General features: G+C 46.3%; 1 protein-coding gene across 1 annotated transcript in view; it reads left to right on the forward strand.

Annotated features, from left to right (window-relative positions):
• The first annotated feature begins 6931 nt into the window (after positions 1-6931).
• LOC132777129 (rho-related BTB domain-containing protein 2-like) overlaps positions 6932-20600 on the forward strand; it is a 50721-nt gene continuing 37052 nt past the window's right edge. Inside the window, exons 1-3 of the mRNA XM_067468466.1 lie at positions 6932-7108; positions 13625-13826; positions 17650-17753. Of these exons, the coding sequence (XP_067324567.1) occupies positions 13635-13826; positions 17650-17753 (296 nt within the window). The 5' untranslated portion in view covers positions 6932-7108; positions 13625-13634. The remainder of the gene's footprint in view (positions 7109-13624; positions 13827-17649; positions 17754-20600) is intronic.

Consider the following 20600-nt stretch of genomic DNA (forward strand, 5'->3'; position numbering starts at 1 on the left):
GGTTCTTGGTCAAAGTGATCCCTGGTAAAGTGGTCCCTGGTTAAGTGGTGACTGGTCAAAGTGATCCCTGGTTAAGTGGTCCCTGCTTAAGTGATCACTGGTCAAAGTGGTCTCTGGTCACATGGTCTGTGGTGGAAGTGGTCCCTGGTCAAAGTGATCCCTGGTCAAAGTGGTTCCTAAGTCAAGTGGTCCTTGGTTAAGTGGTGACTGGTCAAAGTGATCCCTTGTCAAAGTGATCCCTGGTTAAGTGGTCCCTGCATAAGTGATCACTGGTCAAAGTGGTCTCTGGTCACATGGTCTCTGGTCACATGGTCCCTGGTCAAAGTGGTCCTTGGTCAAGTGTTCCCTTGTCAAAATGGTCTCTAGTCAAAGTGGTCCCTGGTCAAGTGGCCCCTGGTCAAAGTGGTCCCTGGTTAAGTGGTCCCTGCTTAAGTGATCACTGGTCAAAGTGGTCCCTGGTTAAGTGTTGACTGGTCAAAGTGGTCCCTGGTCAAAGTGATCCCTGGTTAAGTGGTCCCTGCTTAAGTGATCACTGGTCAAAGTGGTCTCTGGTCACATGGTCCCTGGTCAAAGTGGTCCTTGGTCAAGTGGTGACTGGTCAAAGTAGTCCCTGGTCACATGATCCTTAGTCAAAGTGGTCCTTGGTCAAGTGTTCCCTGGTCAAAGTGGTCTCTAGTCAAAGTGGTCCCTGGTTAAAGTGGTCCCTGGTTAAGTAGTGACTGGTCAAAGTGGTCCCTGGTCAAAGTGATCCCTGGTTAAGTGGTCCCTGCTTAAGTGATCACTGGTCAAAGTGGTCTCTGGTCACGTGGTCCCTGGTCAAACTGGTCCCTGGTGAAAGTGGTCCTTAGTCAAGTGGTCCGTGGTCAAAGTGGTTCCTGATCAAGTGGTCCATGGTCAAATGGTCCCTGGTCAGAGTGGTCCCTGGTCAAAACAGGTTGGGAACCACTGGTCTAGTTCAAAGGAAACCATTGGCTGGATCTGCACTGCCATATAATCCAGTTCAAAGCAGATAATCTGGATTTTATATGTCAATGTAGAAGGGGACCTAGTCCCACTCTCTCCTGCTTTGGTCAGAACTCACTTATGGAGAGAAAAAGTGGGGTATAAACACACATAACAACAACCACCACCACCACCACCACCACCCTGTGTCCAGTTCTGGGCAAACCACTTCAAGAAGGAGATAGACAAGCTGGAAGGTGTCCAGTGAAAGGTTTGAAGTCTGATGAGGAACGGCTTAAGGACTTGGGGATATTTTGCTTGGAGAAGAGAAGGCTGAGAGAAGGGGACACACAAGAGCCACGTTTACACACGTGAGAGGACGTTGCATTGAGTAGAAGAGTTTTTTCTGCTGCTTTCGAGACTAGATCCCCTTCTACACTGCCATATAAACCAGATGTGTCTCCTTCTCTGGAGACTTTTAAGCAGAGGCTGGATGGTCATCTGTCGGGTGTGCTCTGATTGTGTCTTCCTGCCTGGCAGAATAGGGTTGGACTGGATGTCCTCTAGGGGTCTCTTCCAACTGATTCAGGCACTTTGGAGGTGTAACTATAAGAACCCCCCGAGTACCCAGCTGGAATATGAGCCATTGGGAGGGCTGAATGATATTGACAAGCTGGAATGTGTCCAGAGGAGGGTGACTCAAAGAATCAAGGGTCTGGAGAACAAGCCCTATGAGGAGCGGCTCAAAGAGCTGGGCATGTTTAGCCTGAAGAAGAGAAGACTGAGAGGAGACATGATAGCCATGTATAAATATGTGAGAGGAAGCCACAGGGAGGAGGGAGCAAGCTTCCTTTCTGCTTCCCTGGAGACTAGGACGCAATGGAGCAATGGCTTCAAACTACAAGAGAGGAGATTCCATCTGAACATGAGGAAGAACTTCCTGACTGTGAGAGCCGTTCAGCAGTGGAACTCTCTGCCCCGGAGTGTGGTGGAGGCTCCTTCTTTGGAAGCTTTGAAACAGAGGCTGGATGGCCATCTGTCAGGGGTGCTTTGAATGCAATATTCCTGCTTCTTGGCAGAATGGGGTTGGACTGGATGGCCCAGGAGGTTTCTTCCAACTCTTTGATTCTATGATTCTATGAGTGGCAGCTGCGCCAAGCATACTTCTGGGTGCCAATACCAAAGGGGCCAGCATGTGCAGGCATGCACCTTTGCGGTGCCAAGTGCTTCACCTGGGTGTGTTTGTGTGTTGTACAACTCTTCCAGCCTCCCCTGAAGCCAACACCTTGCCTGACAGTTTGCTTTCAAGACCTGATCTCTGGAAAATGCGGTTCGACGAGATGGGAAAACGGCTCCTTGGAACATGTGAGCCTCAAAGCTCTCTACGGAGTAGGATGACCCAAACAAGGACCAATGGGCTAATCGAGAGAGTTTTTAACCCATAGCTGTGACTGTATTGAACTCTGTGGTTTCACACTGATGTGGCATTACAAGGTTTATTTATTTCACACCTAGCTCCAGCAGACAAGAGTCCTTTGCCCCACCCTGGTCATTCCACAGATATATAAACCCATTTTCCTAGTTCCAACAGACCTCACTACCTCTGAGGATGCTTGCCATAGATGCAGGCGAAACGTCAGGAGAAAATGCCTCTAGAACATGGCCATATAGCCCGGAAAAACCTACAACAACCCATTCACACCTAACTCCAGCAGACAAGAGTCCTTTGCCCCACCCTGGTCATTCCACAGATATAGAAACCCTTTTTCCTACTTCCAACAGACCTCATTACCTCTGAGGATGCTTGCCATAGATGCAGGCGAAACGTCAGGAGAAAATGCCTCTAGAACATGGCCATATAGCCCGGAAAAACCTACAACAACCCATTTATTTATTTTATCTATTTGCATTATTTCTACCCTGCTCATATCAGCCCGGAGGCAACTCAGAGCGGCGTACACAATCGGCACAATTCGATGCCATAGAAATACATACATTGGTAAACAAAAAGAACCATTATAGTGCAATTAGACATAAGATAGTGCATAGTAACAACATTAAAAACTAAAAACTGTATCCTCTCATTCAAGTCCTTATCCGTTCCATCGTCTTGGGCCGTTCCTGGGTCATTTTCCGATTCAAGTTTGTCTAATTATTCGGAGGTTCCAAATGCTTGCTCAAAGAGCCAAGTTTTTACCCTTTTCTGAAAGGTCAGGAGGGAGGGGGTTGATCGAATGTCCCTAGGCAGGGAGTTCCACAGCCGAGGGGCCACCACAGAGAAGGCCCTGTCTCTCGTCCCCGCCAGATGCACTTGCGAAGCAGGCGGGATCAAGAGCAGCCCTATGAGGAGAGGTTTGAGGAGCTGGGTATGTTTAGCCTGAAGAAAAGAAGGCTGAGAGGAGATATGATGATAGCCATGTATAAATATGTGAGAGGAAGCCACAGGGAGGAGGGAGCAAGCTTGTTTTCTGCTTCCATGGAGACTAGGACGCAATGGAACAATGGCTTCAAACTACAAGAGAGGAGATTCCATCTGAACACGAGGAAGAACTTCCTGACTGTGAGAGCCATTCAGCAGTGGAACTCTCTGCCTTCCCCGGAGTGTGGTGGAGGCTCCTTTTTTGGAAGCTTTTAAGCTGAGGCTGGATGGCCATCTGTCAGGGGTGATTTGAATGCAATATTCCTGCTTCTTGGCAGAATGGGGTTGGACTGGATGATGGCCCAGGAGGTCTCTTCCAACTCTTGATTTTATTCTATGATCCTCGGACGATATCAAATTCCTGGAGGGTTCGTAGGAAGAGATGTGTTCAGATAGATTAGCTGTGTAGTAGTGAGAATTAGAATGTGGACGGATGGGTGCTTTGTTTTGCAATTTGTACATATAGAATGTGCATTGCGGGTGGCACCTAATTTCGTTGTACGATGAACAATGGATCAATGACAATAAAGTTATTCTATTGAACTGGGCCAAGTCCTGTTCAACATCTTTATTAATGACTTAGATGAAGGGTTAGGAGGCATGATCATCACTAGTAAGGACCTTACAACCTCTGAGGATGCTTGCCATAGATGCAAGCGAAACGTCAGGAGAGAATGCCTCTAGACCATGGCCACATAACCCGAAAAAACTACAACAACCCAGTGATTCTGGCCATGAAAGCCTTCGACAATACATGATCATCATGTTTGCAGTCGCGACGAAATTGGGAGTGGGAGCCAATACTCCAGAAGACAGGAGCAGAATTCAAAACGATCTTGACAGATTAGAGAGATTATGGGCCAAAACTCACAAAATGAAGTTCAACAGGGATAAATGCAAGAGACTCCACTTAGGCAGAAAAAATGAAATGCAAAGAGACAGAACGAGGGACGCGTAAAGCATATGAGAAGCTCGGCCTGAATGGTGTAACATTAGAAAATATTGATCATTTCCGCTCCCTCGGCAGCCACCTCTCCACCAAAGTCAACATTGACGCTGAAATTCAACACCGCCTGAGCTCTGTGAGTGCAGCATTTTTCCGAATGAAGCAGAGCGTGTTTGAGGACCGGGACATCCGTAGGGAGACCAAGGTGCTTGTCTATAAAGCTATTGTCCTCCCAATCCTGCTATTCGCCTGCAAGATGTGGACTGTCTACAGATGTTACATGCAACTCCTGGAACGATTCCATCAGCGCTGCCTCCTGCAAGACGTGGACTGTCTACAGACGTCACATGCAACTCTTGGAACGATTCCTCTGAAAAATCCTACAAATCTCTTGGGAAGACAAGCGGACCAATGTCAGCGTGTTGGAAGAAGGAAAGACCACCAGCATTGAAGCGATGGTCCTCCGCCATCAGCTCCACTGGACTGGCCACATTGTCCGGATGCCTGACCACCGTCTCCCAAAGCAGTTGCTCTACTCCAAACTCAAGAACAGAAAACGGAGTGTTGGAGGACAGGAAAAGAGATTCAAAGATATAATATATAATACTGATATTGTACTATGCTAATAATATAATATATTGTATATAAATATAATATTTATAATATTATAATATAATACAATATAATACTACTAATAATAATACAATATTATATAATATATGACACTGATATTGCACAATACTAATAATATAATATATTGTATATATTATACTATAATACTAATAATAATACAATATCATATAATATATAATAGTTATAGTATTATAATACAATATAATACTACTAATAATATTATATAATATATGATACTGATATTGTGCTATGCTTATAATATAATATATAAATATAATATTATAATAATAATACAATATTATATAATATATGATACTGATATTGTACTATGCTAATAATATAATATATTGTATATACATATAGTTATAGTATTCTTATATAATATAATATAATATAATACTAATAATACAATATTATATAATATATGATACTGATACTGTACTATGCTAATAATATAATATATTGTATATATTATACTATAATACTAATAATAATACAATATCATATAATATATAATAGTTATAGTATTATAATATAATACAATATAATACTACTAATAATATTATATAATATATGATACTGATATTTTACTATGCTAATAATATAATATATTGTATATATTATATTATAATACTACTAATAATAATACAATATTATATAATATATAATTATAGTATTATAATATAATACAATATAGTACTACTACTAATAATACAATATTATATAATATATACTGATATAGTACTATGATAATGATATAATATATTGTATATATTATACTATAATACTACTAATAATAATACAATATAATATAATATATAATAGTTATAGTATAATAATATAATACAATATAATACTAATAATATTATATAATATATGATACTGATATTGTGCTATGCTAATATAATATATTGTATATTCATATAATATTTATATTATAATATAATACAATACAATAAAATACTTCTACTAATAATATAATATAATATATGATACTGCTATTGTACTATGCTAATAATATAATATATTGTATATACATATAATATTTATAGTATTATAATATAATACAATAAAATACTAATACTAATATATAATATATAAAACTGCTATTGTACTATGCTAATAATATAATATATTGTATATAAATATAATATTTATAATATTGTAATATAATACAATATAATACTACTACTAATAATAATATAATATAATATATAATGCTGATATTGCACTATGGTAATAATATAATATATTGTATATAAATATAATATTTATAATAATACAATATAATATAATATAATATAATATATTATATAATATTGTATTATTATAAATATTATATAATATAATATATAATACTGATAATACTGATATTGTACTATGCTAATAATATAATATATTGTATATAAATATAATATTTATAATATTAAAATATAATACAATAAATTACTTCTACTAATAATATAATATAATATTTAATACTGCTATTGTAGTATGCTAATAATATAATATATTGTATATATTATATTATAATACTAATAATACAATATTATATAATATATGACACTGATATTCAACTATGTTCATAATATAATATATTGTATATATATATATCTCTTGGAAGCGGCTTTGAGTCCCCTAAATGCCGTAAACAAACAAAATAAACAACTCCAGCTGGAACTTTCCTGTTGCTTGTTTAGGAGCAACAACAACAACACTCTGCTTCCCTGCAAGCCCCGCCCCTTTCCCAAAGCCCCTCCCCTTTCCCAGGCCCCGCCCCCTCCCCAGACCGCGCCTCCTCCTTTGTTCGGGCTCGAAGGGGCGTCGCCGGCCTCCCATTGGCTGAGAGACTCCCAAGGGGGCGTGGCTAGAATGTAGTTTAGCAGAGGAGTGTATAGGGGCGGGGAAAGGGGCGCGGCTTGGATCCTGATTGGCCGGGCGAGGCCTAGGGGGCGTGTCTTTGTGGCGGGACGTGCCTGCGATGTCCCCAGGAGGGGGCGTGGCCGAGGGAAAGCAGGAGGAGGAGGAGCAGAGAGGGAGGCAGAAGGAAGAAGGCAGGGAAGCAGAGAGGAGAGGATGGGATGGGGACCCCCGGGTGCAGGCGCCCCCTCCCCACAGCCCCCTCCTCTTCCTCCTCCTCCTCCTCCCCAGGCCTGAAGGGGCAGCCGGTGAGTCAGACCCCTCCCCAATCCCCAATCCCCCCTCCCCTTTTCTCTGCTCTCTGGGGAGGGGGCCGGGTATCAGAGGACCCCCTCCCCCAATACATTTCCTTTACTCCACTATTTGAGGGGAGGGGGAGGTCTCTTTTTGGGAGGGGGCGTGGGCACTGACCCCCCCCCAATACATACCCACAATCTTGAGTAGGGGTCCTTCTTTGACTCTTTCTCCACCGTTTTGGGCACCAGAGACCCCTCCCCACTTCAAGATTGGTGCCCAATCTTCATTTGGGTGGGGGTCCCTCCCTTGGCTGTCTAAGGACGTTGAGAGCCCCCCCCCCTTTGGTTTGAAGGGTCCTGCCCCTCTTTTTGTACTATTTTGGGTGGGGGGTCTCTTTTTGGGACAAGAGACCCCTCCCCACTTCAAGATTGGTGCCCCCTCTTCATTTAGGTGGGGGTCCCTCCCTTGGCTATCAAAGGACATTGAGAGCCCCCCTTGGCTTGAAGGGGAGACCCCTCCCCACTTCAAGATTGGTGCCTACTCTTCATTTGGATGGGGGTCCCTCCCTTGGCTATCTAAGGACATTGAGAGCCCCCCCCGGCTTGAAGGGGAGACCCCTCCCCACTTCAAGATTGGTGCCCCCTCTTCATTTGGGTGGGGGTCCCTCCCTTGGCTATCTAAGGACGTTGAGAGCCCCCCCTTGACTTGAAGGGGAGACCCCTCCCCACTTCAAGATTGGTACCCCCTCTTCATTTGGGTGGGGGTCCCTCCCTTGGCTATCTAAGGACGTTGAGAGCCCCCCCTTGACTTGAAGGGGAGACCCCTCCCCACTTCAAGATTGGTGCCCCCTCTTCATTTGGGTGGGGGTCCCTCCCTTGGCTATCTAAGGACGTTGAGAGCCCCCCCTTGACTTGAAGGGGAGACCCCTCCCCACTTCAAGATTGGTACCCCCTCTTCATTTGGGTGGGGGTCCCTCCCTTGGCTATCTAAGGACGTTGAGGGTCCCCCCCTTGGCTTGAAGGGTCCTGCCCCATATTCTATACTATTTTGGGTGGGGTCCCTCCCTTGGCTATCTAAGGACGTTGAAAGCCCCCCCCCCCTTTGGCTTGAAGGGTCCTGCCTCTCATTCTGTACTATTTTGGGTGGGGGTCTCTCCCTTGGCTTGAAGTGTCCTGCCCCCCATTCTGCACTATTTTGAGTGGGGGTCTCTCTTTGAGAAGAGGGTGTTGGGACAAGAGACCCTTCCCGACTTCAAGATTGGTGCCCCCTCTTCATTTGGGTGGGGGTCCCTCCCTTGGCTATCTAAGGACATTGAGGGTCCCCCCCTGGCTTGAAGGGTCCTGCCCCTCATTCTGTACTATTTTGGGTGGGGGTCCCTCCCTTGGCTATCTAAGGACATTGAGGATCCCCTCCCCCTTGGCTTGAAGGGTCCTGACCCTAATTCTGCACTATTTTGGGTGGGGGTCTCTCTTTGAGAAGGGAAGTGGACACAAGAGACCCCTCCCCACTTCAAGATTGGTACCTCCTCTTGGTTTTGGGCACCAGAGATCCCTCCCCGCTTCAAGATTGGTACCCCTTCTTCATTTGGGTGGGGGTCCCTCCCTTGACTATCTAAGGACGTTGAGCCCCCCCCCCTTGGCTTGAAGGGTCCTGCCCCTCTTTTTGCACTATTTTAAGTGGGGGTACTCTCTGAGAAGGGGACGTAGGGAAAGGGACCCCTCTGCACTTCAAGATTGGTGCCCCCTCTTCATTTGGGTGGGGGTCCCTCCCTTGCCTATATAAGCATCCCTGGTGTACCCCTCTTTCTCCTCGGTTTTGGGCACCAGAGACCCCTCCCCACTTCAAGATTGATACCCTCTCTTCATTTGGGTGAGGGTCCCTCCCTTGGCTGTCTAAGGACATTGACCCCTCCCCCACACTTATGTAATCTTGAGTGAGGGTCCCCCCTTGGCTTTCAGGGTCCTGCCCCTCTTTCTGCACTATTTTGGGTGGGGGTCTGTCTTTGAGAAGGGGGCGAAGGAACAAGAGACCCCTCCCCACTTCAAGATTGATGCCTCTTCATTTGGGTGGGGGGTCCCTCCCTTGGCTATCTAAGGTTCCCCGGCGTGCCTCTCTTTCTCTCTCCATGATTTTGGGCATCAGAGACCCCTCCCCACTTTTCTCCAAGATTTATACCTTTCTCTTCTTCTGTAATTGGGTGGGGGTCCCTTCCCTGATTATCTTTGGGAAGGGGGCGTTTGCATTGACCCCCCCCCCCAAAACACACATTTCTGTAATCTTGGGTGGGGGTCCCTCTTTGACTCAAAAGGTCAATGACATGTCCTTTTTTCCAAGGCTTTGGGCACCAGAGACCCCTCCCCACTTAAAGATTGATGCCCCCTCTTTATTTGGGTGAGGGTCCCTCCCTTGGCTATCTAAGGACATTGACCCCCCCCCAAACACTTCCGTAATCTTGAGTGAGGGTCTCCCCATGGCTTGAAGGGCCCTTCCCCTCATTCTACACTATTTTGGGTGGGGGTCTCTCTCTGAGAAGGGGGCATAGGAACAAGAGACCCCCCCTCACTTCAAGATTGATGCCCCTTTCTCTTCCTTCCCTGATTATAAGGGGAGAGGGGGGCTCTCTCTTTGGAAGGGGGCATGTGCATTAACCCCCCCACCCACCCTTCCGTAATCTTGAGTGAGGGTCCCCCCTTGGCTTTAAGGGTCCTGCCCTTCAATCTGCACTATTTTGGGTGGGGGTCTCTCTCTGAGAAGGGGGCATAGGAACAAGAGACCCCTCCCCATTTCAAGATTGATGCCCCTTTATCTCCCCTCCCTTCCTCTGTAATTGGGTGGGGGTCCATTCCCCAGTTATAGGGGGAGGGGTCTCTTTTTGGGAAGGGGGCGTGTGCATTAACCCCCCCCTCACAGTTCCGTAATCTTGAGTGAGGGTCCCCCCTTGGCGTGAAGGCTCCTGCCCCTCTTCCTGTACTATTTTGGGTGGGGGTCTGTCTCTGAGAAGGGGGCGTAGGGATAAGAGACCCCTCCCCACTTCAAGAATGATGCCCCCTATTCATTTGGGTGGGGGGCGGGTCCCTCCCTTGGCTATCTAAGGGTCCCCGGCATGCCCCTCTTTCTCTCTCCATGATTTTGGGCATCAGAGACCCTTCCCCACTTCCTTCCAAGATTGATGCTTTGCTCTTTCTCTATAATTGGGTGGGGGTCTCTTCCCTGATTATAAGGAAAGGGAATCTCTCTTTGTGAAGGGGCGTGGGCATTAACCCTCCCCTCAAACGCACTCACACTTCTGTAATCTTGAGTGGGTCAGTGGCACGCCCCTTTTTCTCTATGATTTTGGGTACCAGAGACCCCTCCCCATTTCCTTGAATAATGCCTTTCTTTTCTGTCCCTCTTTCTGCAGTATTTTGGGTGGGGATCTCTTTTTGAGAAGGGGGCGTGGGGACAAGAGACTCCCCACTTCAAGATTGATGGGCCTTTCTCTCCCTTCCCCGATTATAAGGGGAGGGGGGTCTTTCTTTGGGAAGGGGGTGTGGTCATTGACACCCCCCCCACACACACACATATTTCTGTAATCTTGGGTGAGGGTCCCCATTTGACTCAAAGGGTTAATGGCGTGCCCCTCTTTCTCCATGGCTTTGGGTGGGGGTCTCTCTTTGGGAGGGGGCGTGTACACCATAGACCCCTCCCCACTTTTTTCCAAGGTTGATGCCTCTTTTTCTTCCCTTTCTATATTTGGGTGGGGGGCTCCATTCCCTGACTATATAATTGTCAGCGATCTGGCTCTAGGGTAGTCCTTCCTGCACCCATTTTTGTTGCTTCTGTCTCTTTCTTCCCTTTGGCGATAAGTGTGGAATTGGGAAATAAGGGGAGGGGTCCGGCTATAAGGGCTGGGGTCTCTTTGTTGGCTATATAATTGTAGGGGGTTCGGCTCTTGGGTGGGCTCTGCTGCACCCCTTTTTTTGTCTCTTCCTTCCTTCCGACATAATTGGTGATAAGGATGGAATAGGAGGATAAGGGGAGGGGTCCGGCTATAAGGGTTGGGGTCTCTTCCTTGACTATAACGGATGCTTGCCAGTCTATAAGGCATGGGAGGGGAGGGCTTCCTGCTTGCTGGTCTTTCTCACCCTTCTTTCTCCCCCCACTTCCTTTGCAGGGAATAAGGGGAAGGGTCCGGCTATAAGGGTTGGGGTCTCTTCGTTGGCTATATAATTGTAGGGGGTCCGGCTCTGCTGCACCCCTCTTTTGTTGCCTCCTCTGTCTCTTTCTTCCCTCTGGATGTCATTGGCGATAAGTGTGGAATTGAGAAATAAGGGGAAGGGTCCGGCCATAAGGGTTGGGGTCTCTTCATTGGCTATATAATTGTAGGGGGTCCGGCTCTTCGGTGGGCTCTGCTGCACCCCTCTTTTGTCGCCTCCTCTGTGTCTTTGGACATCATCACCGCTAAGGGTGGAATTGGGGGATAATGGGAAGGGTCCGGCTATAAGGGTTGGGGTCTCTTCATTGGCTATATAATTGCAGGGGGTCCGGCTCTTGGGTGGGCTCTGCTGCACCCCTCTTTAGTCGCATCCTCTGTCTCTTTGGACATCATCAGCGATAAGAGTGGAATTGGGGGATAAGGGGAAGGGTCTGGCTATAAGGGTTAGGGTCTTTTGCTAGACGGATGCTTGCCCGTCTATAAGGCATGGGGGGGGGGGCTTCCTGCTTGCTGGTCTTTCTCACCCTTCTTTCTTCCCCCACTTCCTCTGCAGGGCATAAGGGGCAGGGTCTGGCTATAAGGGTTGGGGTCTCTTCGTTGGCTATATAATTGTAGGGTGTCCGGCTCTGCTGCACCCCTCTTTTGTTGCCTCCTCTGTCTCTTTCTTCCCTCCGGATGTCATTGGCGATAAGTGTGGAATTGAGAAATAAGGGGAAGGGTCCTGCTATAAGGGTTGGGGTCTCTTCATTGGCTATATAATTGTAGGGGGTCCGGCTCTTGGGTGGGCTCTGCTGCACCCCTCTATTGTCGCCTCCTCTGTCTCTTTGGACATCATCACTGCTAAGGGTGGAATTGGGGGATAATGGGAAGGGTCCGGCTATAAGGGTTGGGGTCTCTTCATTGGCTATATAATTGTAGGGCGTCCGGCTCTTGGGTGGGCTCTGCTGCACCCCTCTTTTGTCGCCTCCTCTCTCTCTTTCTTCCCTCCGGATGTCATTGGCGATAAGTGTGGAATTGAGAAATAAGGGGAAGGGTCCGGCTATAAGGGTTGGGGTCCCTTCGTTGGCTATATAATTGCAGGGGGTCCGGCTCTTGGGTGGGCTCTGCTGCACCCCTCTTTAGTCGCATCCTCTGTCTCTTTGGACATCATCAGTGTTAAGGGTGGAATTGGGGGATAAGGGGAAGGGTCCGGCTATAAGGGTTGGGGTCTCTTCATTGGCTATATAATTGCAGGGGGTCCGGCTCTTGGGTGTGCTCTACTGCACCCCTCTTTAGTCGCATCCTCTGTCTATTTGGACATCATCAGTGATAAGAGTGGAATTGGGGGATAAGGGGAAGGGTCCGGCTATAAGGGTTAGGGTCTTTTGCTAGACGGATGCTTGCCAGTCTATAAGGCATGGGGGGGGGGCTTCCTGCTTGCTGGTCTTTCTCACCCTTCTTTCTTCCTCCACTTCCTCTGCAGGGCATAAGGGGCAGGGTCTGGCTATAAGGGTTGGGGTCTCTTCATTGGCTATATAATTGCAGGGGGTCCGGCTCTTGGGTGTGCTCTGCTGCACCCCTCTTTAGTCGCATCCTCTGTCTATTTGGACATCATCAGTGATAAGAGTGGAATTGGGGGATAAGGGGAAGGGTCTGGCTATAAGGGTTAAGGTCTTTTGCTAGATGGATGCTTGCCAGTCTATAAGGCATGGGGGGGGGGGCCTTCCTGCTTGCTGGTCTTTCTCACCCTTCTTTCTTCCCCCACTTCCTCTGCAGGGCATAAGGGGAAGGGTCTGGCTATAAGGATTGGGGTCTCTTCGTTGGCTATATAATTGCAGGGGGTCCGGCTCTTGGGTGGGCTCTGCTGCACCCCTCTTTTGTCGCCTCCTCTGTCTCTTTGGACATCATTAGCGCCAAGGGTGGAATTGGAGGATAAGGGGCAATAAGGGTTGGGGTCTCTTCGTTGGCTATATAATTGCAGGGGGTCCGGCTCTTGGGTGGGCTCTACTGCACCCCTCTTTAGTCGCCTCCTCTGTCTCTTTCGACATCATTAGCGCCAAGGGTGGAATTGGAGGATAAGGGGAAGGGTCCGGCTATAAGGGTTGGGGTCTCTTGCTTGGCTATAAGGGATGCTTGCCAGTCTCCAGTGCACCCCTCTTTCTTCCCACCTTCCTCTGTAATGTTTTGTGGGAGTGGGCTTAGTGGGGGGGGGGCTGTAAGTGATCAGGCCAGGGGCCTAGGGGGTGGGCTTAGTGGGGGGGGGGGTATAAACAATAAGGCCAGGGGTCTCTTGAGTGGGGTCTGACACGCCCCCTTTCTCTCTCTCTCTGTCTCTTCCCCTGGCTCTGCCCAGTGGCACCCCGATGGACCTTGACCTGGACTACGAGCGGCCCAATGTCGAGACCATCAAGTGCGTGGTGGTGGGCGACAACGCCGTGGGCAAGACCCGCCTCATCTGCGCCCGAGCTTGCAATGCCACCCTCTCGCAGTACCAGCTCCTGGCCACTCATGTGCCCACTGTCTGGGCCATCGACCAGTACCGCGTCTGCCAGGAGGTGGGTCCCGGGGAGCCCCCCAAAAGCTGCAAAGAGGGGGGCAAAAGTCACAAAAGAACTTTCAGGATTTAATTATGCCTTGAATTGTTTGGCTTTTAATGGCAATGCCATAGCATTGTATACAATGCAATATGTGTGTGTTTCTGTGCGTGATAGATCTATATTTACATAATCTGTGGAAAACTAAGTCTTGTAAATGACACCAAATAATATAGTGCCATATACATACAATAGATTTACATGATGTAAAATTGAGTCTCATAAATGATGTCCAATGTGATAGCATTATATACAGTATATGGACGAAATAGGTTTGTTTACATGAGGTGCCAAAAACCGTGTCTTGCAAATAGTACTCAGTAACATATACAGTATATATAGGAAATAGTTTTCCACGGGTTATGTAAACCTGTTTCCTATATATACTGTATATAACGCTATGTGATTGGATGCCATTTGCAAAGCTTCATTTTCCACAGGATGTGTAAACCTATTTCTCATATATATATATATATATATACATACACACACACACGCACACACACGCACACACATACACACACTAGCTGTCCCCTGCCACGTATTGCTGTGGCCCAGTCTGCATATATGTGTTTTGTGTGTGTATATATGTATTTATATGTGTGTATATATTTATGTATATGTATATATGTATGTGTGTGTGTGTGTGTGTGTGGCTGGATGTATATATGTGTGTGCATATGTATATGTATATATGTGTGTATATAATTTTTGTGTGTGTGCGTATATATATATATATACACACACACACACAATATATATATATATATATATATATATATATATATATATATATATATATATACAGGGTTAGTCAAAATGCATAGGCCAATAAGCCATTCAATTGAATGGCTTATTGGCCTATGCATTTTGACTAACCCTGTATATATATATATATATATATATATATATATATATATATATATATGGATGTATATATGTGTGTTTATATGTGTATATGTATATTGTGTATATGTGTGTGCTTGTCTGTATGCATATTTGTGTGTATATATATGGGTGTATTATGTGAGCATGTGTATATTTGTGTGTGTTAATGTGTATATGTATTCATGTGTGTATGTATATGTATGTGTGTATATTTCTGTGTGCTTGTGTTTGTATACATGTGTGTATGTATGTGTGCATGTGTATATGTATATAAGTGTATATGTATATATGGTGTATTTTTGGGGTTTTTAAGTCCGTTCTGCTCTGGTTTTTTGTGTTTTTAGGGGTGATGAACACTTGTTGAACTGTTAGGTGTCTTGTGTCCAAATTTTGTGTCAATTCATCCAGTGGTTTTTGAGTTATGTTAATCCCACAAACTAAAATTACATTAATATCTATATGCACACACACACATATATATACATACACACATATATATACACCTATACCTATACCTATATAATATATATATATATATATATATATATATATATACACACACACACATATACACACACACACACACATATATATATAGACACACAGAGAGAGAGAGAGAGAGATACATACACACACACATACACATTGTATATGTTACTGGGTGCCATTTACAATATAGGATTTTTGCCACCTCCTGCAAACCTATTTCCTATATAAAGGCTTCGTTAAATACCAAAAAACCATTTGTAATTTTTGGCCCACCCTTTGCAAACATCTTGCAATGACATGCAAGAGCATAACATCACGTACAGTATATATAGGAAATTTGTTTACGTAAGATGTGAAAAATATAGTCTTGTAAATGCCATCCAATGCCGTAGCATCATATACAGTATATATAGTGGGAATAAATGTACACAATGTGTGAAGGATTAAATCAAATTAGTGGCATTCAATACTATCATATCATATATAGTATATACAGGAAGTGTGTGTATATAATCCGTGGAAAATTGAGTTTCATAAATGGTGTCCAATATGATAGCAACGTATACAGTATATAGAGGAAATAGGTTTACGTTAAATGTGAAAAATATAGTAAATGGCATCCAATGTTGTTGCATGATATACAGTATACAGCGGGAATAAATGTGTATGGTGTGTGAAAGATTGAATTTAATGAGTGGCATTCAATACTATAGCATTATATACCACGTATATAGTAAATAGCTTTGTGTTGCATGTGAAAAATCGGATCGCATCAATGGCTCCCAATACTATAGCATCATATACACAGGCATGGGCCAACTTTGGCCCTCCCTCCAGGTGTTTCGGACGCCAACTCCCACAATTCCTATACTTCCTTCTTTGCTTCCACTCCGGGCTTCTTTCTCATGCCGATAAACAGCTTCACTCTCACAGAGGCTCCTCTCAAACCGAAGTTACACAGGAGCTTCACACAATAGCTTTACACACAGGCCTTCACACACTGAAGTTTCACACAGTAGCTTTACACATGAAGCCTTCATTCTGGGGTTTCTCTCACCGAAGCTTCTCATACTGAAGCCTACCTCACACTGAGGCCTTCTCACACTGAGGAATTGTGGGAGATGAATTCCAAAACACCTGGAGAGAGAGCCAAAGTTGGCCCACTCCAGGCTTCTTTCGCATGCAGATAAACAGCTTCGTTCTCACAGAGACTCCTCTCACACCAAAGTTACACAGGAGCTTCACAAAATAGATTTACACACAGGCCTTCACACACTGAAGCTTCACACAGTAGCTTTACACATGAAGCCTTCATTCTGGAGTTTCTCTCACCGAAGCTTCTCATACTGAAGCCTACCTCACACTGAGGTTTACGTCACACTGAGGCCTTCTCACACTGAGGAATTGTGGGAGTTGAATTCCAAAACACCTGGAGAGAGAGCCAAAGTTGGCCCACTCCGGGCTTCTTTCGCATGCAGATAAACCGCTTCGTTCTCACAGAGGCTCCTCTCACACCGAAGCTACATAGGAGCTTCACAATAGCTTTACACACAGGCCTTCACACACTGAAGTTTCACACAGTAGTTTACACATGAAGCCTTCACCCTGGGGTTTCTCTCATCGGAGCTTCTCACACCAGGCCTTCTCATACCAAGACCTACTAACACTGAGGCCTTTCTCACACTAAGGCCTTCTCACACTGAGGAATTGTGGGAGTTGAATTCCAAAATACCTGGAGAGAGAGCGAAAGTTGGCCCACTCTGGGTTTCTTTCTCATGCAGATAAACAACTTTGGTCCTCCCTCCAGGTGTTTTGGACGCCAGCTCTCACAATTCCTATACTTCCTTCTTTGCTTCCACTGTGGGCTTCTTTCTCATGCAGATAAACAACTTCACTCTCACAGAGCCTCCTCTCACACCCAAGTTACACAGGAGCTTCACACAATAGCTTTACACACTGAAGCTTCACACAATAGCTTTACACACTGAAGCTTCACACAGTAGCTTTACACATGAAGCCTTCACCCTGGGGTTTCTCTCATTGAAACTTCTCACACCAGGCCATCTCATACTGAGACCTACCTCACACTGAGGCCTTCTCACACTGAGGAATTGTGGGAGTTGAATTCCAAAACACCTGGAGAGAGAGCCAAAGTGAAGAAGCCTTCACCCTGGGGTTTCTCTCAACGAAGCTTCTCACACCAGGCCTTCTCATACTGAAGCCTACTTCACACTGAGGTCTACCTCACACTGAGGCCTTCTCACATTGATGAGAATTCCAAAACACCTGGAGAGAGAGCCAAAGTTGGCCCAGGTCTGATAAACAGTATATAGAAGACCCCTCCCTACCTGACTGCCCCTCTTTCTGTCCTCCCCCAATCCTTTCCTCCCCCCCCCCCAAATGACAGGTTCTGGAGCGCTCCCGGGACGTGGTGGATGAGGTCAGCATCTCCCTCCGCCTTTGGGACACCTTTGGTGACCACCACAAGGACCGGCGCTTCGCTTATGGCAGGTGAGGCCGGGGTACCCCTACATCAGTGATGGGCAACCTTTTGAGCTCGGTGTGTCAAAATCTGCCAAAAACCTGAGCATAACTTGGGTGGAGTGTCACTTTGAGGGGAAAAACCATAATTTTGCAATATTTATAGTTTAAATAAATATTTAAACCAGGCCTTCTCATACTGAAGCCTACCTCACACTGAGGCCTAGCTCACACTGAGGCCTTCTCACAATGCCGAACAATGCTCAAACGTGCAGATGTTAAATTTGTAAGGATGGAATGTAAGGATGGAATTAGATTGGCTCTTATAAGGTGTATTTCTCTGTATGTGGCTGCATGTGTCTGTGTGTCATCAAAAATAGCCATGCGTGTCAGTGCTGATACGCGTGTCGTAGGTTCACCATCACGGCTCTACATGCTGGCCAAGGGTGAGCCTCTCTCTTTGATGGACGTGTGACTTTCCACATGCAACCAGGGCCAAACGTCCTCCTTGACCAGCGGAATAGGGAGGGGGAGCTATTCAGGGGAAGGGCAGAGCCGGACCTGGCCGGTATCCAGCTGGACGGTTCTGTGTTTGGCAAAGCGGCCCGAGAGTATGGATTGATTGACCACATGAGCTGCAGTGATGGGGAAACGAGGCAGGACAAGCAAGAGTTTGCTGCAACTCCAGGGAGGGGCTGCCCCCTTTCACAAAGTCCATGGTGGTGAGAGGAGGGGGTGTCCTTGGCATTTTTATTTGTCGTGTAAGAGCAACCAGTCCATTATATTACATTTCTAACAGAACAAAGCAAACAAACAGAAAAATACACAACTTGTGAGTTTGGTAGCTGGTTAAATGTCCTTTGACCAGTATCTGGCCACTTGGAGTGCTTCTGGTGTTGCTGCAAGGAGGTCCTCCCTTTTGCATGTGGCAGGGCTCAGGTTGCATTGCAGCAGGTGGTCAGTGGTTTGCTCTTCTCCGCACTCGCATGTCGAGGATTCCACTTTGTAGCCCCATTTCTGAAGGTTGGCTCTGCATCTCGTGGTGCCAGAGCGCAGTCTGTTCAGCGCCTTCCAAGTCGCCCAGTCTTCTGTGTGCCCAGGGGGGAGTCTCTCATCTGGTGTCACCCATGGATTGAGGTGCTGGGTTTGAGCCTGCCACTTTTGGACTCTCACTTGCTGAGGTGTTCCAGCGAGTGTCTCTGTAGATCTTAGAAAACTATTTCCTGATTTAAGTCATTGACGTGCTGGCTGATACCCAAACAAAGGATGTGCTGGAGATGCCTCTGCCTTGGTCCTTTCACTATTGGCTGCTACTTCCCGGCGGATGTCAGGTGGTGCAATACCGGCTAAGCAGTGTAATTTCTCCAGTGGTGTAGGGCGCAGACACCCCGTGATAATGCGGCATGTCTCATTAAGAGCCACATCCACTGTTTTAGCGTGGTGAGATGTGTTCCACACTGGGCATGCATACTCAGCAGCAGAGTAGCACAGCGCAAGGGCAGATGTCTTCACTGTGTCTGGTTGTGATCCCCAGGTTGTGCCAGTCAGCTTTCGAATGATATTGTTTCTAGCACCCACTTTTTGCTTGATGTTCAGACAGTGCTTCTTGTAGGTAAGAGAACAGTCCAGAGTGACTCTCAGGTATTTGGGTGCGCTGCAATGCTCCAGTGGGATTCCTTCCTAGGTGATCTTCAGAGCTCGGGATGCTTCTCTGTTCTTGAGATGAAAGGCACATGTCTGTGTTTTAGATGGGTTAGGGATCAGCTGGTTTTCCATGTAATAGGCAGTAAGAGCACCTAAGGCTTTGGAGAGCTTCTGTTCAACCATTTCAAAGCTCCCTACTTGAGTGGTGATGACATGATCGTCAGCATAGATGAAACTCTCTGTCCCTTCTGGCAGTGGCTGGTCATTTGTGTAGATGTTGAACATGGATGGAGCAAGCACGCTTCCCTGAGGCAGGCTGTTCTTCTGGTTCCGCCATCTGCTTCTCCGGCCCTGGAACTCAACAAAGAAGCTCCTGTTTTGTAGCAGGATTCCTTCACTGTATCTGGTTGTGATCCCCAGGTTGTGCCAGTCAGCTTCCGTATGATATTGTTTCTAGCACCCACTTTTTGCTTGATGTTCAGGCAGTGCTTCTTGTAGGTCAGAGCACGGTCCAGAGTGACTCCCAGGTATTTGGGTGCGCTGCAATGTTCCAGTGGGATTCCTTCCCAGGTGATCTTGGGAAGAGATAACCCCGGTCTGTGTGTTTTTGTGCACTTTATCACTTTGGGATACTGGTGTTGGGTCATGCTGCTGCTCATAAGTTACTCTGCTGTACATTTATGAGGAGGGGCTTGGGGAATGGGTGGTCCTTGGCCTTTGTGAGTTGGGGTCCCCCAGTAGAGAGTGTGGAAGGCATGCTGGCCCAAGTAATCCCTTCCTTCCCTGCCAGAGCTTTGCTGGCCGGCTTGGCCTCACGTTCCGGCTGCGGCTCGTGCTGATAATTCCTTCTAAGATGTTTCTGTGGCATGCGATGGAGGGGAGGGGGTGTTCCCCAAAGCCCAGGGTCTTTTGCCCCAGACAGAACATGCCCAGCTCCCGGAATGAGGTTCAGGAATGCGTTGTTGGGCAAACGGGCTTAGTAACAAAAGATTCTCCTCATAAATGTACAGCAGAGTAACTTATGAGCAGCAGCATGACCCGACACCGACACATTGGAACACATCTCACCACACTAAAACAGTGGATGTGGCTCTTAATGAGACATGCCACATTATCATGGGATGTCTGTGCCCTACACCACTGGAGAAATTACAGTCTAGCCGGTATCGCACCACCTGACATCCGCCGGGAAGTAGCAGCCAATAGTGAAAGGACCAAGGCAGAGACATCTCC

Source organism: Anolis sagrei, chromosome 5 (genome assembly GCF_037176765.1).
Source record: "Anolis sagrei isolate rAnoSag1 chromosome 5, rAnoSag1.mat, whole genome shotgun sequence".
NCBI lineage: Eukaryota > Metazoa > Chordata > Lepidosauria > Squamata > Dactyloidae > Anolis > Anolis sagrei.